This window comes from Marmota marmota, unplaced genomic scaffold (assembly GCF_001458135.2).
Source record: "Marmota marmota marmota unplaced genomic scaffold, marMar, whole genome shotgun sequence".
Classification (NCBI taxonomy): Eukaryota; Metazoa; Chordata; class Mammalia; order Rodentia; family Sciuridae; genus Marmota; species Marmota marmota.
The window spans coordinates 7,392,552-7,417,989 of NW_026000077.1; the positions used below are offsets into that span (position 1 = coordinate 7,392,552).

The 25,438-nt window shown below is 42.0% G+C and overlaps 1 protein-coding gene across 1 annotated transcript; it reads left to right on the plus strand.

Annotated features, from left to right (window-relative positions):
- Nucleotides 1-1,986: 1,986 nt before the first annotated feature.
- Nucleotides 1,987-20,877, plus strand: LOC107156209 (3 beta-hydroxysteroid dehydrogenase/Delta 5-->4-isomerase-like). The gene is made up of 3 exons (XM_015502254.2): nucleotides 1,987-2,106; nucleotides 15,783-15,945; nucleotides 19,021-20,877. Exons 1-3 carry the CDS (start codon nucleotides 2,056-2,058, stop codon nucleotides 19,830-19,832), a joined length of 1,026 nt encoding a protein of 341 aa, XP_015357740.1. The 5' UTR covers nucleotides 1,987-2,055; the 3' UTR covers nucleotides 19,833-20,877.
- The last annotated feature ends 4,561 nt before the right edge of the window (nucleotides 20,878-25,438 follow it).

A 25,438-nucleotide genomic window follows, 5' to 3' on the forward strand; every position in this document is an offset into this window, starting at 1 on the left:
AGGGGAGTGCAGAAGCTTGATGTCAACTGAGCAGGATTAACTGGGATTCTTTAGGGAGCACAGGTGCAGACTGACCCCAGCACTAGGTAACGCTGACCTCAGTGGTGCCAGGTAGAGTGTCCAAGTGGATGATGTACTGCTCAAGTCCTGGTGGGAAAGTGTCAAATGTAAATTTTTCTATTAACTATATTGAGTTTAAACATTTGAACTATTTCTAAAGTTTACAAAAAATGTGTGCAATAGAGCAGAGACTGGACTTTGGCATCCTTCTATGCACCTTCCTGTCTTATGTGGTGAAGTGTTAAGAAAGGCACTTGGCCTGACCCTGGCCTTTGTCTTTCCAGTTGGGAAAGGTGTGTGGAAGTGGTCTCTAGGAGCCATTGACAGCAAAGGCTGGAGTCTTACAATGACTTTGCCTCTATTCCTCTGGACACAGAAGAGGACTTGAGGCTGATGGCTTCTACCTCCTGTCATCCCAAAGAAAGGAGATGCCTAACTAGCACTACAGGCTTCTTTACAATTATTGCCACTAAAATTGCTGGCATAGCTTGAATAAAATTTATAGATACTTGACCTCCAATCTAGCACTCGATATTCAGGTTTTATAAGTAAATGCTCAAAAAACACTCTAAAGTTGAGAATATCTCTAGCCTTAACTAATACTCCCAAAGAAATCTGTCATCGAACACACTGCAGTTCCTCTCACCGGTTCCTGGTTAGAGGCTCCACCTGCACATGCAGGCTGGGAAACTTTTCAAGTATAGCTCTGAAAACTCTTCATAAAACCCAGTGTTTTGGTGAATTGCCTGTGCAACCAGGAGCTGGTCTGGTTGATGCATCAAGCCACAACAGTGAGGCTTGAGCAGGATCTCCCTCCTTCCAGAGATGGCCCAGCCTTCTCATGATGTTGGAGCAGCGAATAAATCTTTGCTTTGAACTCTGTAAGCCTGGGCAGTGAAACACCACTTTAGGGAATCTTTAGGTGTGAAAGTGCCAAGAGAAATGCTCATTTGGAGGTTGACTCCTGTTGATAGGGAGAATTCCATGCTCTTCATGGATTTACTAGTTCAAAGCTTTGAATTTGAATCCTAGCTGCACAGAGATAGACGAGATGGGCAAGAACTCATAAGCCCCAACTATGCTGTTTTGCTCACAAACTTCATCCTGTTTACCTCAAAGAAGAGCTTTTCATAGTGAATCGCTTTGATGTTTAAAACCTAAAAAATAAATGCTCATTGTTAGAGATCAGACCCCCTCTGGGCTGATTTACCCATTGAGTTCTGTTCCATCTATTTCTGCTAGTTTGTCTTAATTTCCCTTTTTTCTTATATTTCTAATCAAATCCTTCACCCTACTCCAGAGAACAGTACAACTGCACAGCAGTCACTCAGGTTCATGATATCATGACCCTGCTGGACAAGAAAAGGGCTTGTGGACACACAAAGAAGGACCCGGCAGTGATTATTAAAACAAATTAAAATGTTTTTCTTACTTCCTCTTGTCTGTGTCTTCATCACTTCTTCCTGAGGAATTGCTCATGCAAGTTTCAATGGTGGACAGAGACTTCAACAAAATCCAATCTAGTTGATTAGTTTCCTTCAGTACAATTGGTAATCATTCGTTTACATTTTTGAGGATGAGTAAGTAAAGAAATACTTTCAAGTGATTCAGGAAGACATAATATTTTTCTTTTTTAAGATAGCATCTCACCATGTTGTCCAGGTTGACCTCAAACTCTCCATGCCCCTGTCTAGTACTCCTGAGGAGCTGGAATTATAGATGTGCACCACTGTGCCTGGCAGAAATTCATTTTATAGATTAGATTTGAGATGGTTCCATCATTCTCAGTCACCTATCTCTGAAGATCCCCCCCACACACACAAACCCACACATTGATAAGGAATGAAGATAAAGATTTTGGCAAATAAACACTCGTGTTGTAATACTAACAGATTTGTCAAAGAGAAGCCACGCAATGAGCATGCCACAAGAGTCCAAGGTTGTTAGACTCAGGCAGAAGGTACAGCATATAAGGCCCCAGTCCTGCCTTGGAGAATGAGGAGACCAGCACAGTCGCCCTTTCAGCTGCCCTTTACACTACAACAGGTTAGAACTTTCCATGTTTTTCTCAACTACTCTTCATGTTGCGAGGAATGGTGGGTGGAGAGCAGATGTGAATGTGGGATTTTCACCATGATAGATGGAAGAAATCAAAAGTGTTATTATATAATGATATGTTTTATTATGGTGGTTGGGGACCACAGTGTTTGACTCATATCCCACTCTAAGGCAAAGTATAGTGGGTCATAAAAATCCTCTTCATTCTACCAGGATCCTGTCCTATACCCTCAAGGAAGAAATACTGGAGAATCTCCACAGACAGATCTGGCTGAGTTTCTTCCTCATTCTTTCAGCATGGGCCAATCTTTTTCTGTTCATCATATGGACACATGATTTTCCAAATACCAATCATAGCTATGCAGTGAAGTCCCCTTAATACAGCAAAAGGCCAAGGTTCAGACAGCTTCATGATGGATAAACCCAGGAGGTTCTGAGAGGGTGGCTGTGTCCTTCCCAAATGCTTTGCCATATTAGTCTCTTCATCTGTCTCCATTGTTGTAAACATCCTACAGAGTAAACTGGTGAAGGATTTTGGGGATTCTCACCCTAAAAACAAACACCTCAAAATGCTGGCTATCTATACAAATTGAGACATAAAAGCAGAAAGTGCCAGAACACGCTGCCCCTGATTTCTCCTTGCTGCTTCAAGTCTGGAACCCCAGGAAGGAAAAGATTCCCTCTTTTTCCTTCACTGAAATTTAATTAACTAGACTCATATCACAGGAAGACTCAAGTCTGTCAACACATCTGCCCAGACTTGTTTATACCCTAGTCCTCTATTTAATCCCATAGAGAATGATTTACAAGTCATTGTTCATACTAGGGGCCAAGTACACTTTGCCCCAAGCACATAGAATTTCCCTGAAAATTATCAACTAGCTACCCCAAAATTGTCTACATTCCCCATTTTGCACCTCTCTTGTAGAAAAAGGGGTTTATCAATTTTTGAATAATATTGGAATAGTGGGAAATCGCACTCCTCTAAAATACATGAATTTTTTATGCCTTTATGATTCATCTTTGTTACTTTATTCCAGGGAAGCTTCAGAAATCAGATAGGAAATTTCCCATCCTCTTCCACCAGAAAATCAGATATTTCCCTGGGATTTTTTATTAACTTAAACAAATGAACCAGATCCCTTCTAAGCTAGTTGATCAGAAGGCCCAGGTCTGTCAACCTGAGACTTCCAACTGGCTTCAAAAGGGTGAATGGGCATTTTTGGTGAGTGAAGTAGAATTTGCTAGCATGGCTCTGGATAACAAAAATTTATTATGTGGGAAGGCCAATGACAAAACAGTGAGGGATGGGGATACTTTTGTCCCTGGGTTGCCACTTGGCCACCCATGGTCTGAAGGAGCAGCTGTGTTTGCAACCATTTATTGAGGATAAAAGTTACCCTGGAATTTGGAGATGGAAATAACACCTGGGGAGTTTCTCCCTTGGATGCACATGGTCCTACATTTAATCAGAAAACAGTAACATTTCTAGTCCCTTGGCCATTGTTAGCCAGGATGCCTAAAGTGAAAATGGAAGAGAGCCTGAGTCTGACTGAGGTTAGACCAAGCTCAGAATTCAGTCTGCCTGAACTTAGACCACCAGCCTCAGTGACCTCCTGGGAAAAGCTGCTGGAATAACAGAGAGCACCTCTAGGACTTGGGCACCAGCGGGCCACCCATGTGAGGAAGGACAGTACCAACATTCTATGGAAATCAGAGGGTTTGGTTTGAAGAATGTTTCATTTACTTTCTTCAAATGGATGGTGAGAGTAACATCCTTAGGAGCAGTGTGTATAAGTGCTACAGAGTGGAACAGCATGTTTGGGTTGATGCAGGATACACAGCTCCAGATGGAACCATTTCAGATGGCTTTTCCTGATGGAGACCCACACTAGGTTATCCCAAGGGAACAGCTGTTCAAGGGAACTATACAAAGCCACTGTACAATGCCTTTCATGCTGAGAACCGGACTTGCCACATCCCCACAAATGCTGACTGGAGCAGCCCACGTGAAGCAGCTTTAATGCCTCCTATGCACGTGTGTGGAGCTAGATTCAATACGACTGGGATATTCACCTGTCTGTCAAGCGCGTCCCCCATGTCATGGTAGATGCTTTGGTTAATGGGGACCCTTCTTCTTGGGCACCCTGTGCAACTGTACCTCTGAGAAAACATTTCAAGTTGGGTGTCTCAGCTTCGCCTTATATGCTCTTACAGATGCCAACATAAACAATAGGCTAATTAAGAGGAAAGTGGTGAAAATGAAGGTAGAATTACAGGATTTAACCTAGGGAAGGTGGACATTTTTCAAAAGGTTTTTGAGAATTAAGATGGATGTAGAAAGTGTTAAAGCAAAACTCTTGAGGCCCAGGCATGCGTGCATAAAGGGGCTTATAGAGCCATTCCATACAAATGCTAGTCAGGAGAAGAAGGAACAGGTCCTGGGCAGGTCCCTTAGCTACCAACATCAAAAAACTACAGAATGGAAATGTCTGCCACACCAGAGCTAAGAGCTTTGTATGAATTTGGGGGAAGGAAAGTGCTGTGACCTCTACTGGCAATAGGTCAGCAGGAAAATGCTGAGGGGGAACTTTTTGAATAGGAGAATAATCTTAAGAAGTACTTGCTTCTCGAGTGTTCTGGGTGCAAAGCAGCTCCCAATGACCCCTTGATAGTCATCCTCCTGCCCTTTTGAGTTAAGGGCTTCAACATATGCTTAGGTTTATGGAACAATTTCTAGTTCGTTTGGTCCTAATATTATCTATATAATATTTTTCATCTTCTCAATTCTCTGTCCTCGTACTAAATTTAGGACATCTCAGAATATTTTACTCATATGAAAAACATTGGTAGGGGTGAAAGCTATTGTTTTAATTTGGTTTTGCAACAGTGTAAAATAAGGTACCTGACAAGAACATCTGAAAGGAGAAAACTTCTATTTGGGGTACACAGTTTCAGACTTCTCAGTCCATAGTTGGTCACCTTATTGCTCTGGGCCAAGAGCACATCATGGGGAAAGGGCCCAGCAGAGGAAAAGCTGCACAGTCATGGTGGTATCAGCAAGCAAAGAGAAAGAGAGAGAAGGAGCCTCAGGACAGATATGCCCCTCCAGTGCATGTGCCAGTGACCCACCTCTTCTAGCCACCTGCCAACTGCCTACAGTTAGCACCTATTCCATCTATTCAAACAAGGACAGATTACGTTATAGCTCTTATAAACAAATCATTTTATCTCTGAATATTCCCCACTAACAGGAACTTTTGGGGAGACACCCACCATTCAAACCATAACAGCAAGGGACTATAAATGGAGAGTCAGAAGGGTACAGTGGTACATGTTTACAATTCCAGGAACTCTGAAGTCTGAGGCAGGAGGAGAGAAGGTAGAGAGCAGATGTGAATGCAGAGAATCAATGTACATGGTCAAATAAAGATTTTAAGTAATCAGTTCTGCAGAGTTGAGCTGAGGAGCAAGGGTCAGGATGAGCAAGCTCATCATTGTGACAATATTCCTTGACAAGGCTCTTTGCTATGTCTGGTGTTTCTGATATGATTTGATATGCCCAAGTGTCCAGGTGTTCCTGATTTAATTTGCTAAATAATTAATCAATGTGTTCCTTGTATTTGTGCTAAGCAGATCATGGTTTTTGTTTGTACAAATAGGTTGTAGTGTCTTTTTACCTTGGCATTTTACTGAAAACACAGTTAGGCACAGTTTGAAAGGTACTGTTCTATACATCATGGAGTAACTCAGAGCTGGGCACAGCCTGCTGTCCACAAATACATCACAATTCAAATGTGGATGACTGAGTCCCTCTACTGGTAACTCAACAAGGAAGAGCTGCTAACAAGTTTGCTGCATGTAACCCAGTTGGGAGAAATTTTCAACATCATAATGCCAATATTCCAATGAGAAAGCTAATCTGGAATTTCTCAGAGAAATCAACACAAAGATTGCCCAGATGGCTGGGATTCTATAGCTAAACACGTGCTGGGTACCAAAAATCTTTTGTATAAGAAAGAGCAAAATGGTCTGGGGTCGGAGAAGATAAATTCCTGGGACTAAAACATAAAATATAAACATAGAAGAGCTGACATGTTTGAACAGGTTTTCCGTAAAGAAGCTCTGTCTCCTTTACCTAAATATTTGATGGGAAGAGATACTATGTCAACTGGGGGAACACTCCCCTATGAAGCATTAGAGAATGAACAGCTGTTGATGAACTCCAAAGGGAGGTTATAGGTGGAAATGAGGGTTGGTGAAATGGAGATAAAACTTTAGAGAAGAATTGTTATTTTTCAAAAGAATTTGATAGAGACTAATGATCCAGTCTGTTCTACATTCAAAATCCAATATTCAGGAGGTGAAAGTTGGTAGGAAGAAATCAGGCTCATTCAAGATCCACCGTCATCAGAAGTTGGAGGTGGTGTAGATCTTAAAATTCTATCTTGGGGTGCTCAGGGGAGCAAAGGGCTTTTATAGGGAGGGAAAGGAAATATAATGAGAAAATGCACAATGAGTGTTTCATCTAGAGGAGTGTTAGTCACAGCATGAGTCTACGTTTTTTCCTCTGACAGGAACCTAACCATCAGCCTTGACTTTCTGTGGCTAATTTCTGTATTTCAAGGAGTTTTGTTTATTTTGTTTCATTTTGTGTGGTGCTGGTGATTGAACCAAGGATCATTCTACTGAGTTATATCCCCAGCCTCCCTTTTTAATTTTGTTTCAAGACAGGGTCTCACTAAGTTGCCCAGGCTGGCCTCTAATTCCTGATATTCCTGCCTCAACCTCCTGAACCACTGGGCTTACAGGCATACCCCACCATACCTGCCCAGTGCCTGTATTTTCTCAACACATACATATTACTTCTTAGCAAGTTAAACCTCACACCAACTTTCAGGCTTTTTGTTAGGTGATACCCAGGACTAAAAACTAAGTAGAAGCATCCAGATATTCTTGGTTCTGTAAATTTAAAGAAAGACTGTCTGTCCATTAAAATATTAATGATTTACGCGGGAGACACCTACCATTCAAACCATAACAGCAAGAGAATTATGTGGGGCTCTCCTTAAAATTTACAATGCTGGGCAAAAGGTGGGGGGCATGTAATCCTTGCAATTGGGTTGGGGAGAAATGACACTCTATCAAGGACATCTCCTACAGGAGCTGCCCTGATTGACCTTCGTGTGAATCCTTGCATCTCTTTTACCTGACCTGACTGTATTATGGGGAGGGACACAGTCTGATTGGGCAATGGTTTTCCTTACCAATACCTTAAAACAGAAGGCATGTAACCATACCCTTACTGCAATCTTAATAGCACATGCTAAATGAGCACCAAAACAGACATTATTATTACTGTGTGTACATATGTGACTGCATGACCAATGTGATTCTGCAACCTGTATACTCAGAAAAATTATATCTCATCTAATTCAAATGTATGATATGTCAAGATCATTGGATTGTCATGTGTAACTAAGTAAAACAAATAAAATTAAAAAAAAAGATTACCTCAGCCCACAAAATGTAGATTAACCTCTGGTGTGCTGGTAGGGACATAATCCTACATGGGACATTAACTGGGGTTTACGACTAAGGCCTCAAAGTGCATCCCAGTAACTACTGAGGTTTGGGACTAATTTTCACTGGAATTGCATTTACTATATTGCTACTGTCCATCAAAATAAAAAAATTAATCACAGAGTTTCTTCCAATAATAATATTATTTTTTGTATTAACAGCAGTGCAATAGGAATACAGGTGCCATAGTAAACTGTGGGAAAATTGAAAGATGTTGAGGAAAGGAGAGGTTCTTAAAGACAAAACTGAAAAAGATTACCTGAAATATTTTGAAGGAATAATCTCTGGCCACAATAACTAAAACTGAAGTGAGGATAGTTGGAAATGGAAATAAAGTTGCTGGAAGATGTCCTTACAGAAGTACTCTTTTTCCCATAGTTTTGTTGGTGCATTATAATTTACATAACAGTGGGGTTATTGTTACATATTTGTACACATGCAAAATATAACAATATAATTTATTCAATATCATTCTCCAGCATTTCCCCCTTTCCTTCTCCTCTTCCCTCCCTTCAAGAGACCCCAACACACCTTTCCTTTTCTTTTTCCTTTCTGTTTTCCACATATGAGAGAAATCATACATCTCTTCATTTTCTGAGTTTGTCTTATTTGGCTTAGCACAATGTTCTCAAGTACCTTCCATTATCCTGAAAATGATGTCATTTCATTCTTCTTTTTGGCTGAATGAAACTCCATTGTGTATACGTGTTTTCTTCATCCATTTATTCATTGATGGACACTGAGGCTCCTTCCATAGTTTGGCTATTGTGAATTATGCTGCTATAAACATAAGTATGCATATATTGCTATGCATAACCCCAGTTAATGTCCCATGTAGGTCTGTGTCCCTACCAGCACACCAGAGGTTAGTCTACATTTTGTGGGCTGAGGTAATCTTATTGGTGCTCTTTTAGCATGTGCTGTTAAGATTGCAACATACAACACAGATAAGCATATGTTGCTGACTTTAATTCTTTGGAATAAATACTGAGGATTGGTTTAGCTGGGGCATATGGTGGTTGCATTCCTAGTATTTCGAGGAATCTCCACACTGACTTCCATAGTGGTTGAACTAATTTACAATCCCACCGACAATGTAAAAGGCTTCCTTTTTCTCCACATCTTCTCCAGTATTTATTGCTCTTGTATTCTTGATGGCTGCCGTTCTAACTGAAGTGAGATGAAATCTCAATATATTTTTGATTTGCATTTCCCTAATTGCTAAAAACGTTGGACCCTTTTCTAATTGTTAACCATTTGTATTTTTCTCTTTTTAGAAGTGTGTGTTTAGTTTATTTGCCCACTTATTAATTGAGTTGTGGTTTTTTTAGGGTTTTAAAAATATATTCTGGATATTAATCTTCTGTCAGAAGAACAGATAGCAAATATTTTGTCTCATTCTGCAGGTTCTCTCTTCACATTCTTGGTCTGCAGAATTTGATGAATTTGATCCCATTTTTAACTCCTGAACTTTAGGAGATCAACTGAAAGAGTTGTAGCTTAAGCCTATGTACTGGAATGCTGACCCTACATCTTCTTCAAGGGGTTGCATAGTTTCTGGTCTAATTTCTAGATCTTTGTTCCATTTTGAGTTGATTTATGTGCAGGGTGAGAGATTGGGGTCAAGTTCCACTCTTCTATATATGGATAACCAGTTTTCCCAGCACCTTTTGTTGAAAAGGCTGTCTGTTCTCCAACGTATATTGTTTGTACCTTTGTCAAGGATCAGTTGAGTGTATCTGTTGGGTTTGTCTCTGTATCTTTTATTGGTTCCATTGGTCTATTGGGTCTCTTTTTATGCCAGTACCATGGAGTTTCCGTTACTATAGCTCTATAGTATAATTTAAAGTCAGGTATTGTAATGCCTCCAGAATTCAGGGCAGGCGGCCTGCCTTTCTTTCTTTCTTTTTTTTCTTTCTTTCTTTTTCTGAGTTGCTTGGGCTATTCTGGATCTTTACTCTTCCAAATAAATTTTAGGCCTATTTTTCCTAGTTCTATGAAGAATGTGATTGATATTTTGATGGTGTTTGAACTGAATATACACATTGCTTTTGGTAGTATGGCCTTTTTAGCAGTATTAATTTGCCTATCCATGAACATGTTTTTTTTTTCCCCCATATTCTAAGGTCTTCTTCAATTTTTCTCTGTAGTACTCTATTGTTTCTATTGTAGATGCCTTTTGCCTCCTTGATTAGATATGTTCCTAGGTTTTTAATGTTTGTTTGCTTGTTTTTTGGAAATGGACTTGTTTTCCTGATTTCTTTCTCAGCAAATACATTATTTGTATATAGGCAAGCTATTAATTTTTGTATGTTGATTTTGTAACCTGTTACTTCAATGAATTTGTTCATTAGTTCTAGCAGTCTTATGATGGAACTTTTTGGTTCTTTTAAATATAAGATTATATCATCTGCAAACAGTGAACTTGACTCCTCTCTTTCCTATTTTTATCTATTTTATTTCCTTCCCTTGCATAATTGCTCTGGTTAGGATTTTAAGTACAACATTGAATAAGAATTGTGGACATGGACATCCATGTCTTGCTCTGAAATTTTAAGAAATGCTTTCAGATTTTCCCCATTCACTGTGATGTTGACTTTGGGTTTGTTGAAAATTTCCATTAGGATGGTGAGGTAAGCTCCTTCTTCCCCTAGTTTCTTCAGTCTTTTTATCATAATTGGTGCTGAATTTTATTGAAAACTGTCTCTGTATCTATTGAGATGCTTGTGTGATTTTTATCCTTACTCTTTAGGTATTGAATTACATTTATTGATTTGAGCAAGATTGGTGTTAGTTCTTCTTTAAAGATGTGGTACAACTCAGCTGAAGATCCATCTGGCTCTGGGTTTTTCTTTGGTGGAAGGCTTTAAATTGCTATTTCAATTTTATTACTTGATATAGATCTGTTTCTCTTTTCTGTATCTTCCTGTTTCAATTCAGGCAGATCTGATACATATAGAAATTTTTCGGTGTCTTCTAGATTTTCCAGTTTATAGGAGTCTAACTTTTCAAACAGTTTCAAATCCTCTGGCTTTCAGATGCATCTGCAATGATAGCTCCTTTTTCATACCCAATTTTGTTGATTTGGTTTTCTCTCTCTTTCTACATGGTTACCAATCATATTTATCTTTTCAGGGAACCAATTCTTGTTTCATTGATCTAAACCCACTTGAACCCACTTGAATGACCCAGTTAGGGTCATTACTAGGACATAGTGTGTAGGTAGGGTGTGACTGGAGGAGATAGGTCATTTGGGGCATGCCCTTGGGGTTTATATCTTGTCCGCAGCAAAGAGAGCAATCTCTCCCTTTCTCTCTCTCCTCCTGATTATCATGTCCTGAGCTGCTTCCTTCCACCTTTCTGCCATGATGTTCTTCCTCATCTCAGACACAGAGTGATGAAGTAGGCCATCTTTGGACTGAGACCTCTGAAACTGTGAGTTCCCAAAAATCTTTTCCTCCTCTAAAGTCATTCTTATCAAGTATTTTGATCAGAACAGCAACAAAGTTGGCTGAAACAGATGGGGTCAGAAATTCCTATCAGTAAATACAATAGTCACAAACTAGACCTGGTATTAAACAGCAGATATCAACTCTGCCATTCATAGTCCTATCAACTGCAACAACACGAATGTTGGGGGCACCAGTTTTGCAAACTAAATAGTTCTAAAAGAAAGTAAGTATACAGTTCATTAAGAGAACAAAAAATATTACAAGGTAAAAGAAAGTTTACAATGTTCCAAATATCAATAAAGAGAAAGCATAAGGAATATAGCAAGTGATCACTATAATAAGGAGAAAAAATAAAGAAACTAAGAGAATGAGAGAACAAGAGAATTGGATATTAGATGGAGAAGAAAGAAAGGAGAAGCAAAACAAAAAATAGACAAGAATCGTAAAAGATGAGATAAAGGTAAATAATAATCATAAAAGTTGCAAAAAAATAAGAAAAATGTGTATCAATGAACTCATTAGCACAGCAAGAGCACCAAAAAAAAAAAACAGAAAAAGATTCTTAGTAAAAATGAAAGAATTTTCTCCATTGAGGTAGTCAGAACTATTGATGAGGAAGGATGATCACTGCTGATGCCCACCTATCCTTTCCATTTCTTCTTTGGTTATGTACCCCTCTTAGAGCATGGGCTAGGAGTTGTTAACACCTTTCTCTTTTTGTTTGGCTCACTGAGTTGCAAGCTGGAGTGGCCTAAAACTGATGCTGGTTGTAGACCTGGAGCTAATTACCACACAAATAGGAATGGTAGTTTTATGGTTTAGATGTGAGGTGTCCCCCAAAAGCTCATGTGTAAGACAATACAAAAAAGATTAGAAGTAGAATGATTAGGTTATGAGAGCCTTAACCTAATCATTGTATTAATCTACTTGAATAGATTAACTAGATCATAACCAGTATAAGGTAGGATGGAATGGGAAATAGTGTTAATTGGATTTTGGAGATCCATAATCTCCCAGATTGGAGCTGTTGCAGTGTGGGGGTGGGGAGTTCTAGTTGATGGTGTTTAACTCTAAACAGGCCTTTGGACTTTCTGGGTGCTATCTGCTCTGTAGAGTCTAGATCAACACACCCCTAGGGCTGGGAGATGCTGATCTGTGCTGGGAATCTGGATCTCAGAAGTCTCCCAAAAAAATCTAGGGTAGGGGAGCCAATCCTCCATAGTTCTCTTATACCCCACTGCCCATAAATATGACTTTTTCAGGTTTAGTCTGTGAGTGTATTTACACTCACCTATTTGGTTTCCTGACCACCTTCAGACGATCTCATGAGCTTCCAAACCCAAAGGGAAAGCAAGTTGCTCTTCTCTCAATATCTCAGACTTGTATCTGGGTACAATTTTCTCTGTGCCTTTTTCAATCACCTTCTGCTTAGGTACACCCTAGGCCACACAGTAGGCACTTGCTGGGACAGAGTAGCAATATTTGCTATGACCTCAAGGGCTCCCACAACAGCAGACTGCAGCATGGCCTCCTCAAGATAGTGCCTAGCCTCAACTCTCCACGTGCCAGTTGAGAAGTCCACGGCATTTTTCAAATATCAGTTTGCTGTGCAGCCTCTGGATCAGCTAAGTCCAGACTGCTTTTCTTCTCGACAGGTTTTTCCAAGTCAAATACGTCCATTATGTTTCTCTCTGTGTGTTATCCTTACTCTCTACAATTAGTTGATGCTGCTGCTGCTATCACAACAATCATCTTGGCTTTAATGAACTCCTTCTTGCCCTTTGCTCAGTGCACACAAATCTTAGTCCAAAACATTATGACTGCATCATACTGAATTTCAATGAAGTCCCTCTTTCAGACACTCTTCTAAAAAGCAGCAAATTCACTGCTTGAATCCTGAGCCACAGAGCAAATGGAAACACAGCCTTCCTCTAATCTGACATCTTGAATCTCTTTCAAAAGAATTTTTTGACTCAGATGGCCATGGTCTGCTTGCAGGGTATGCCTCTGGCAGAGACTTTTGTCATAGTATGAGGCAAATCTGCATGAAAACCACTTATGACTCTTGACCATATTTATTTTTTGTGAGAGTTGACCACAATGAGCCCATTTTGGTTTACACCATTTTCACATTTCTTTCAGAAATTAATCAAGCTACCATCATGAATAGAGTTTGTAAAATCACCTTGTATGGGCTGGAGTGGTGGCTAGAGCACTTGCCTAGCATATGTGAGGCTCTGGGTTCGATTCTCAGCACCACATAAAAGTAAATAAAAGTGCCACCAAAAACTAATAAAATACTTTTTAAAAAAAAATCACCTTGTAACCTGAAATACCATGAAGACTTCCTAGGGACATAAAACTGCCCAAGGAGACCTGAATCAAATGGAAATTGTTTTCACAGGACCATGCTATAGAGGGAGGCAGGAAGGAGGTAGTCACGAGCACACAACCCATTTCCCTAGGATTGGAACTGTGTAAAGAGCTGCTGGGGTCTGTCAATACTTGGACCAAGACCTAGAAACAGCTCTTAGCTGACCATAGAGACCCACTTGGTTTGTGGATGGCACAAACCAAGTGTGAAACAATGTCGGATTTCCATAGAAGCTGTTGTAACTGAAGTAGTTTATGGGTGACAACTCCAAGGTGAAATGACAACTCCTATTTCCATGGAAGCTGCTCTATCTGAAGAAGACAACAAATCAGCTCAATGGGTTCAATTGCATGCTTAGAAATTGAATAGTAATAAAAGCTCCTGTGTTTGTCTTGGTGAGAAAATTAACATAAGACCAAGACTGTTGGTAATGATTATGTCACACAAATATTTGCAAGTTTACATCCGATGACAGGAAAAGTGTGATACTCAGCATACAGGAATATCCTGGCAATAGCTCAAGTCCTGCAGAAAGGAAAAAATGGAAAATAATTCTGAGTTCTTTCCTTGCCAGTCTCATATTTTGGTGCAACACGTTCGCAACGTAGACTCCTTAACTTCTCAGGACAGCAATAGGAGAAGATGAACTCACAGAGGTTAATTAGTTTGTCCCAGGGCCCACAGCAAGAAGGCATGTGGGGTTGGAGCCAGGTGCTCCAGTTCCAGCATTCTTATCTCTTCAAGTCCACTTAGGCCAGCTGTGTATCTCTGGTTCTCCTTCGAATACGGATCACACCAGAAAAGCAACTGGGTCTTCCAGCTATGACAGATGCTAAGTCCTCAGTGTCTTGGACAAGGTGGGACCTATGGCTCCACCATGAAGTCCCCAAACTGCCCTCTCCTAGCTCTCAGGGTACCTGAGCACTAACAGTGAGGGTTCACTTCCATCTGTGATTTGGGCTTTGCTCCCTGTCTAAGCAGTTCCTCTGAACCAGTTCCTGAAGGCAGCAGCAAAGGAGACTCAGAGGAAGCAGCAGGGGCAAGAGATTTAGCCAGAGCAAGGCCACTCTGAGGCCAGTCCCACCTCCTTCTCATACCCCTACCCTGCCCTCCTCCACTACAGGGCCTTCCTGGAATTGCCTGGAAGGGAAAGGAGGCTGGAGAATACAAAATTTAGCAGAGGATTAAGGAGACAAGCAGTTCTACCTGGACCCCAGAAAGGGCCTTCCCCAGCCCAGCCCTTCCTCTCTGATTGTCCCCCTTGCAGTTCTAGTGCCCTATGACCAATTTTAATCCAATTGGCTTCTTTACACTCTGCCTCAGAAAAGTTGGTTTCAAACAGTCAGTGCTGCAGACGAAAGTAAGCAAGGCTTGGAGGCTGAGCCAAGGTGGATCCTCCGCTAGAAGTATGTGCTTAGAGCTGTCCCTGATTTCTCTGAGCCTTGCTCTCCTCACCTACACAGGAGACAGGGACATCCCATGAGATAACTAGGAAAGGAAGGAAGCAAACTAGAATTTGTGTGTAAATTATAAAGCACAAGTAGGATATTGACGCAGACAGCATACAGCACACAGTGGGCTTCATGGGCTGATTTAAGGTGACAATGTGCTTGGCAGAGTCATTCCTGAAGGATTGGAGGTGCCTGAAGACACTGATGTTGTAGCACTTGGTCGTTGCAGTGTATGTACTTTGGAAGTTGATTTATTTTCAGGATCAATGTCTGCTTTTGATAATATGTGATAAGAGACATTCCCATTAATCTGTTGATTACTCTGCTCTCTCACACCCCATAGCTGTGCATTTGATATAGTGAGGCCAAGGTTAGCTTCCTGTGCTACAACCCTGCCTCTACTTCTTCAATTCCAAATCCACACAGGATTCCTCATTCCCTACAGAACTAAATTCTGATCCTTCCCTCACGTCCAACTCTGCACAGCCTCAGCTCTCTTATTAAAATTGATGAATGTCTCATTACTCTAACAATTCGAATGACCTAGACACACTTATAAGTTCACTGTTCATATTCATATTCATATTGAAATGGGATTAAAAAGAGTCATCTGTTCTTTCCAAGTAAATTCGACACATTCTGATTTGTGAGCTTTTTGTTACTAGTTGTTTCTAGGGAAGGTGCCCCTAACTAATATCTTCTCACTATGACTGTCCTTGAAAACCTAGCTGATTGTCACATCTCTGAGGAAACATCCAGGATCATTCAGAAAGCTTTCAATGATCTGCCTTTGTCCCCACATAGTTGCAGACAAAGACCAAGGTGACATGGCTGGAAGGAGATATTCTGGATGCCCAGTGCCTGAGGACAGCCTGCCAGGGCATCTCAGTCGTCATTCATACAGCCGCCATTATTGACACCACGGGTATAATTCAGAGACAGACCGTCATAAATGTCAATCTGAAAGGTAGAGTGGCCTGGGATGACATGGGACAGGTGAAGCTGAGGGTAGCAAAGCAGGATCAGGAGGGGTAGAGAAGCCCCCGTCATGGAAACCTGGGGTTCTCTGGGCCGGTTGTCTTTGCTCACCCATCCCAGCTGACAAAAGCTCAGGGATGTTATTCTGAGGGTTTTACGTGAGGAATCCAGGGCTGAGATAGAGCAAGGCCCCCCAGGTAATCTCACACCTTTGTGGTCCATCTGCCATGAACCTCTTTCTACTGTTCCTTGATTCCAAACTTACCTGATTCTCACTCCAAATTCTTTTATTTTAAAATTTGCTCTTTTTATATATGCATAACAGTAGAGTGTGTTTTGACATATTACACATAAATGGAATAAAATTTCCCATTCTTGTGGTCATACATGATGTGGAGATTTACTGGTCTTATATTTATAGATGAAGCTAGGAAAGTTATATCATCTCGGCTGTCTTTCACATAGCCTCTATTATTGATATCTTTGATGCCAGACAGACCATCATGGATGTCAATGGGAAAGGTAGAGTGGCCTGGGAACGAGACGGAGCAGATAGAGCCGAGGGTGGCAAAGCAGGATGAAAAGGGTAGACAAGCTCCTGCCCCCCGCCCGCCCCACGAAATACCTCCTGTGCTCTGACTCAGGTGTCTTTGCTCACCTGTCCCAGATGAAAGAGCTGAGAGCCGTATTCTCAGGGTTTTGTTTGAGGAATACAGAGCTGAGACAGGGCAAAGAACCTGGTCAAGGCCCAATAGGAAAATGGGAATTTAAACTCACACCTGTGTGAGTTCGTCTGCCATGAATCTCTTTCTGCTGCACCATTATTCCAAACTCACCTTGAGTCTCCAAATTCTTGAGATCCATCCACCCCCTGTCTGCCTGGGCAGAAAAGACTTTGCAGGTGCCTCCTCCTTCATGCTTCTAGCTCTTGTATCAGGGCTAATGAGAACATCCAGAGCCCTCCTGCTCACCTCAGAGAAGTATTCTTCTCCAGAACACTAGCAAAGCAGGCCTGCAGAGGTTTGCTGAGACACAATGGTCCAGCACTCGCCAACCCACGATGCTTTTTTTCCAGCAATCATCATTACCCATTGTCCATAATACTATCTCTTCATCTCTCTCTGAGTCTACTCTTGTGGAGCAGGTCCTACAGGGGTGACCAAAGTAACCCCTCCTTAGACTCTCATTACTAAACACTAGGTGCCTCTTTATAATTTGCTGACTTCTTTTACTTCAAATTAGACACATTTGCCTAAGGAAGCTGGTTAGGCTGAGCCCCAGAGGCCAGTCACTCCCACACCAGTGCAACCCAAGCCCTGGCCCTTCTGTCCTCAATGCCTTGATCTCCACATTTAATTACTCAGAGACTCCTTTTCCAAATCCACCAAAAGGAGCCTGTTGCTCTTTCACATCATTACCTAAAAAACAAACAAACAAACAAACAAACAAAAAACCCTTCCTGGTTCCCATATTGCCGTGTCCTTAACACAACCACACACACACACACACACACACACACACACACACACACACACTGCAGGATGAGCTAAGACTAACCAGAATTTCATTACTACTTCCTGCCTCATGAAGCCTACCCTCTGCTTCATCCAACAAACATGATTTGAAATGAAAGAGGCATTGTAGGAGGTACAAATTACAAATATGTTGTCAAGGCTTAGAAAATACTACACAGTTGTGCTCATTTTTTCCCTGTTAGAAAACTAATCGTACATCTTCTAGAGAACATTTTATATTTTTTAGAAAACCAAGGCTCTCTCTTCAGAAAATCAGATTGCAAGAATACTCTAAATGACAAATAAATGAATTCCTATATAAATAATCCTCTGTCCGGGACATTCCATCTTTCTTTAAGGCAAGGCAGATCTGCACTACTCCAGGACCTGAAGGTCTTCACTATTCCATGAGTTCCATAGAATTCTAATATTAGAGGTGCTTCAATAGAAGGCTCACCTTTCATTTCAATTTCAACCAGGCTCATCAGAAAAGTTCACTGCAGGTCTCCAGAATGCTAAGTAAAGGGAATGATGATCATCTCTTCTGTTCACAACTAAGTAAACAGAGTCGTAGGGTTCGAGGGACCTTTGAGGGAACACACATTTAGTAACAGAGGCTGGGTCTCCAGCACCTCCCCAAATTTCGATAACCATTTACTCAGTGACTTAAACAATATCCTTGTGACAAAGTTTTTATTGGTCTTCAACAAATGTAAAGCATGGCAGAACTGTAATGTCTATTAAGCTGTGCATTTTGCCCATAAACCACTGTGCATGAGCTTATGTAATGTAAAATTCCAACTGTCCTTGAAAGTATGGTCTTCTGAATTTCTAGAATTAAAAAGGATCTATCTTTAATGAAGTGAGATGCATGACAAATGTTTTTATTTATTTCTTTACTATTTTCTTGATGGTGATAGGAACCAAACCTGTGACCCAATACAGGCTAAAGAAGTACTCTACAACTGAGTTATATTCCCAGTGCTAATGGGATTTTGTTAATATTCAGTTTGACAAAATATAAACTGGAAACACTATGAACATTTTTTTTTTGCACTAGGGATTGAACCCAAGGGCACTATAACACTGAGCTACATCCCCTTTTTATTTTTTTATTTTGAAATAGGGTCTTGTTAAGTTGCTTAAGGACTCACTAACTTGCTGAGGTTGGCTTTGAACTTGTGATCCTCCTACCTAGCCTCTCGAGCCACTGGGATTACAGGTATATACCACCACACCTGGCTTCTATGTACAGTTCTAAAATCAAACTATACACACACCATCACAAATACACACATATTACAAAGTACAGACAGGTCTATGGGCCCACATTCAAGAAATTCTTCATTATAGAATACAAATGTCAATCTCTTTTCTGCATTTTCCTGGGACTTTACCATGGCAGGTGTAAATCTATGGCAAGGAATAATGTACTTGGATCAGGAGTAAACTCCTCTGTTAGGATAATAGATGGAAATATGAGAGACTCTGTGGCCATGGTGCACTCTTAGGTTATTTCCTGACACTGACAACTTGCTCCCCATGAATAGGTACCCAGCTCCTGTTGGACGCCTGCATCCAAGCTAGTGTGCCATTCTTCATCTACACCAGCTCAATAGTGGTAGCTGGACCCAACTCCTATAAGGAGATCGTCCAGAATGGCCACGAGGAAGAGCATCATGAAACTACATGGACGGCTTCATACCCCTACAGCAAAAAGCTGGCTGAGAAGGCTGTGTTTGCAGCTAATGGGAGCACTCTGAAAAATGGGGGCAACCTGTGGACTTGTTCCTTAAGGCCCCCATACATCTATAGGGAAGGAAGCCCTATACTCTCTGGAATTGTGAATAGGGCCCTCGAGAACAATGGAGTCCTAGAAAATACAGGAAAGTTCTCTGTAGCTAACCCGGTCTACGTGGGCAATGCGGCCTGGGCACACATTCTGGCCTGCAGGGCTCTGAGGGACCCCAAGAAGGCCGTGAGCATCCGAGGACAGTTCTACTACATCACAGATGACACACCTCACCAAAGCTATGATGAACTGCATAACAACCTGACCAAAGAATGGGGCCTCTGCCCTGACTCCGGGCTGAGACTTCCTCTCTCTCTGAGGTACTGGCTTGCCTTCCTGTTGGAGACAGTGAGCTTCCTTCTGAGTCCCATTTACAAATATCAACCTCCCTTGAGCCGCTATTTACTGACAACATCAAATAGTGTGTTTACCTTCTCCTACAAGAAAGCTCAGCGAGATCTGGGTTATAAGCCCTTAAACACCTGGGAAGAAGCCAAAGAGAAAACTGTGGAGTGGATTGGCTCACTGGTGGAAAAACACAAGGGAGCACTGAAGAAAAAGACTCCCTGATGGGCAGATGGCAGGGAAGGGGCCTGGGTTTTGTCAGGAGCTATATGTCGAGCTCCTCTACCTGGCTCCCTCTAGAAAGTGACCAATGAACCATCCCAGGTTCTTTGACACAATGGGTACAACGGGAATGACACAACTTAGAGGTTTCCTTGAGCCACCAGGAGCCTCTTGGTTTTATTCCCCCTCTCCTGTGCTAAAGCATTTCTTTTCTTTGGACATCTCCCATTCCTTCATAAAACTTAATGAAAACATCAAGCTGAGTGTAGGGGCACATGCCTACTACTCAAGAGTCTGAAGCAGGAAGTTTGCAAGTTCAAAACCCGCCTCAGCAACTTCGAGAAGCTCTAAGCAACTTAACAAAACTCTGTCTCAAAATATTAAAAAAATTAAAAATTAGAAAAAGGGCTGAGGTTTAATGGCTAATCTCAACTGGGTTCAATCACTGGTACCAACCAACCAACAAACAATAAAGGACCCAGAAACTGTCATGGCAGAAAAGACCAATAAATTCAAAATGCATACCAGGAGAAGGGTGTTTCTATGAAGACATTTTTCCACTGTCCCTTCCAAGTCCATGTATGGCCACCTTTTGGTCAAAACAAGAGGATGGAACTAGGTGGGGAGAGAAGTGATAGGATCTGAAGGGGACTTGAGATTGACTATAATGTATGAGGTTTGGGGCATGAACAGAATTCCTGCACCAGGCCCACAGATCAAACACAATGGAGTCCCTCCTGCTAATCTCCACACCCCAAGAAAAAGATGTCAATCTAACTTCACAAAATCAATAGCTATGTTTTTAAACAGGCCAGGTGGAGCCAGCATGACAATGATGTGCACTGTGCTTAACATTTACAAGAAAAATAACTTTGAAAAATAACTTTGAAAAACCCTTTTGTTTATTCTGTCTGGTTTGGTTCTCTTTAGCCCCTTCATACCCTTGAAAGCCACCTTGTTTGGTAAGTTCATTGAACATCCAAAGTTTGATGGATGTTGTCTGTATCTCAAACCACAATTAAAAGCTAATGAACATCTTTAAACTCAATCTATTTAAGGTTTGCATTTTGATACCTGGGAATATACAAATCACTAATTCTGTTGAGTTGGGCTATCACTAAGGGTATAGCTTAAGATTTTCTTCTGAGCAACAAAGAGAAAAAACACTGAGGAGCCACGTGCAACTCTTTAAGGGACAGAGAATCAGCAGTGAGCACAGGGATAGAGTGTTCCCAAGTAGTAGGGTGGATAGAGTGTTCCCAAGTAGTAGGTAAGGTGGAAAATGTAGCCTCCCCTCTGTCAGCTTAGATGTCTGAAGAACAAAAGCCAGTGCAGCCCAGCTCTGCTGAGGTATGCACACCTTCCCCAGGTCTCAACCAGCGCCACAGGGAGCATCATAGGATGTCCATGAATAGTTGGCAAGGAACCTCTCTCTCCTTTTCAGACAAGTGAAATCCATCACTGAACTTATCAGGGCAGTCTCACAGGGATAGGATGAGGCCTCATCTCCAAAAGGAAGACAAGTAGCATGAAGGGATTGGACAGTGGACCTGACTGAAAGAGCATAAGGCCTTGAACAACAAAGTCCACTATCTCTACATGCACTGGCACAGAATGCCAGGCAGTGGGAGCTTCTGCACACAAGCCTGTGTGCACCACATAAAATGCACCACAGAGGGGCAGCAGAGACAGGACAGAGAGTGGCAGCCTGCACAAGCCCTTCCCTTCCCTTCAGTATATGGGCACTCTGCAGCCTCTGGCAAGGAAATAAGAGAACAGACAGGTAGGTACTCAGCCACTGGCTAAAGTTGTATGAATAACTGAACACGGAGACAGCAACTGAGTTGGCTAAAATATAGCGTTGGCTAAAATCTCAGAGTGCAGATGAGAATTAAAAGCCAAAGAAGTCCATGCTGGGAACCAGAATAACAGAAGGTGAAGTGGCCAGAAGGTGATAGCCTGAGCCAGAACTTTCACAAAATGAGAGCACCAATTTTTATCTCAATGTTTTGATCCCTAAATATCGCAAATTAACTCTAAACATTAAAAAAAAAAGTTTAAAGACCAGTTCCAGGAAAGGAATATGTGTGTGGAGTTCCAAGTTTAACCGTAAAATTATGTTTCTTAAAAATGAGGTGCTCAAGGTAACAGTCTATTCTAGATCCCACTGTACATTTTATCTTCTTTTAGGCTTTCTGCATGTTTGAAATAGGCCGTAATTTGTTAAAAATAAAATCACTCTCATTGGAATAGAATGTGAGAACTGAGAAAATGTTCCGTGGCCTGAGCCAGTGCTATGGGTTACACCCTTCCATGTGTGTTCCCAGACTCTGGTCCAGTTGGGAAATACAATGTGAGACCAGGTGGTTGCTGCACACTCAGGAAACTGTGCAGGGCACACAGAGGATCCCTCCTGGGCAGCGGCTCAATAGGCCCAACCAATTGGACTGGGTGTGGAGAGCAGGAGGATTCCACAGGCAGAAAGGTGAGGGCAGTGCTCCAGACAGAGACAGTGGAATCTGCAGAGGCCCTTGCAGGAAAGGAGATCCTGCTCCTGCACAAGGAGACGTGTCTGGGCCACACAGAGAGCTCAGGTGCAGACCAGAAGTGGAAGACACACCTGCACAGGCATGAGGGACACAGGCCTGAAACACCTTGGTCTCCTCAGGAGATACCCACTCCTTCTTTCTTCGCCTCAGAGTACACCTTGTGTGCTCCTTCTAGAGAGCACTGGACATTCTATTACTTTCCACTTTTATGCCTCATCTCCTCTAACATTCCGACTCTGTGGTAAAAGAGGTCATCTCCAACAGCGACAAGTAATGAGAGTCACAGAGCAGATCTGGGCACTCACCACTCAGTTTGCCATGGGAGGCAGTGAAGGTCTCTCTCTTTGTTTTCCCAGAAAAGATCACTGCAGCATCACCCCTGCAGGATGGATTGCAAGGGATGAGGAAGATGCTTGAAGTATCCGGGCACAATGGCACATGACTATAATCCCAGTGATGAGGGAGGCTGAGGCCAGAGGATCCCAAGGTCAAGGCCAGTCTAGGAAACTTAGTGAGAAATGTCTCAGAGTAAAAAACAAAATGGGCTGGAAATGCAGCTCAGTGGTAATGTGCCCCGGGTTTCAATGCACAGTGCAGGAAAGAAAGAAAGGGAGGGAGGGAGGGAAGGAAAAAAAGAAAAGAAAAGAAATGGGAGAGAGGGAAAGGAAAGGAATGGAATTAAGTCCAGAGATGGTGGCCTGGGGTATGTCACATTAACAAAATGTAATGTGGGGTGCAGGCCGAGGCAAGCCAGGGCAGAGTGGACAGACTGAGGTGGTCACATCGGTCCCATGCAACACTCTCTCAAACCATAAACCTGATGGCATCCCCTACTCCTCCTCCATCCTCTCATTCAGTTCTACCCATTCTACCTCCAAAATAACATGTCATCTTCCTCCCTGGTCACCCAGCCTTGGTCCAGACCCCTGTCATTCTTTGTCTAATCCCCCACAGGGCCTCCCTGGCTGGGTAATCATCCATGAAAGCCATTCTGAGCATAGCTGCCAGAGATGTCTCTCCAAAAATCACATCAAACTTGGCCACTTTCTCCCTTAAAACCATTGAGTAGAGCCCCAGGACAAGGACAGGTCTGACAACCTGAGTATAATACCAAAGGCCTGAAGACTTACCCCTCTACCACCTCAGACTAAATTCTTGCCAATCCCTGCTCTGTCCCTGCATTATCCGACTTGATGCTCCAACCACATACCATAATTTGGACCTTCCTGATTACTTTGTACTTCTTTATATTCCCACTTGAGTACGAAGAATTCCTACTGCTTAGAGGGTAGCCAGCTCTCTTGCTGACACATCCTTCTCAGTTCCTTATTCATCATCAAAAAACCTTTCGTTTAAATGCCCCCCTTCTTGTGCATACCTAATTAAAATGCATGTATATATTTATTCATTCACCTCCCTCTGCACCTCCAAGTCCTGAAGACAAACCCACTCCTTCATCTGTGTGTTACCCGCCCTGACCCAAGTGAGCTCAAAGGATCAATGTTTAGATAGATGATGGACACACAAATAGTGAAACAGAGCACAAACAAACTCAACTGAATTGCAGACATATGGAAGGAAAGGGAGTAAAGGAAATCCGAGAAGCAGACTGTGTGGATGACAAAGGAAAAAGAGATACAAAATTGCCTCCAAGGTGTCAATGAACCTGAAGAATTATGTCATCATTAGGAGAATCAGAATCAAGAGGAGAATCCTAGACTTCCCTGGTATTTGTGGCAGCGAAGGGTATTCATTTAACTGTATGGGGAGGACTGAATGAGCAAGTTAGTAAAAGGAATATGAGAGAGAAAATAGAGAAGTCTTCCGTGAAAGTAACACCACCTGCAAAGATTGTAATGGGAATGGAAATTACACATACTCCTGAAACAAAGTAAGGCCCTCAGCATTTTTATGCTATGAAAAATAAGAAAATTCTATTTTTAAATACTAGAACTTTATGACATTTTCCAATTTAAAGTCATATTAGGAGAGTCGAGATAAGGACACCTTGTTCCCTCTGTAGCAAGTGCTTTGCACATCAGAGGACTCTGGGGGAATTTCTTACCTTTTTCTTGGCTCAACATCACACAGGAAGGTAATGAGCAGGGAATGGAGTTGGGTTCTGAAGCATGAAAGAGGTTCATCAGGAGGAGCAGAGGAAAAGAGAGAATTATCACATTGTACATTGCCACCCTGACCTCAAAAATAGGGGACACTGAGTCACTTGCAATTTCTGGGGCAGTCATAATATTTTCTACAATTCAGAAGCTCCCTAGGAATATACCGTGTAGCGCATCCTCAGAACACAAGGCTCAGCAACAGCAACATCAGCCCTTTTGCCAGAGTAGGTGCAGGAGACACGGGCATGGACTAGACATGGAATGCTGGCCTGTGGTCATCCTGGAATGGACACTGGCCATGACTACAGAAGCATCCTTTTCAGGACCCCACAGCTCACTTTTTCCTGCACTGGCCGGAGTATGTCAAGTCACTGTGAATATTAGCAGGAGAATATCACAGGCACGGAGAAGTACAGACACTGGGGCCTCCATATTAGGCTTAATTAATGGCCTGAATAGGATTCCCACATTAATACTTTGTTGGCAAAATATGGAGTCAGTCCTCAGTATGGTCAAGTTTTTCCTCTAGCCTAAAGATATGTGCTTCTTGCTATCGCTATTTACCTCCCAGAAACCAGGGACATAAAGTGACTTGCCAAGCCCTCAAAACCATCAGTAGTAGAGTAGGGCTATGCCTCCCCTCTGACATCTACTTGACTCTAGAATCTACCAAGATCCGTCCAGCTTGTGATCTAATGTGCTCCTCCTCCAACACCTCACACCTGTACCTTCCCCTGCACAGATCCAGTCAAGGTCTCATTTCCACCTGTGGCTATACAAGGCCAGCAACAGTCTGGCTCTGAAGTCATGAACATGATGTCCACAGCACAGGTAGACTTCAACCTACAGAACAGTAGAACTACCTCAGTAAACCTCCCATGATGCTTTCATCACTTTTACTTAGATGCTTGCTCAGGGTATATCTAGCAACACATGAATC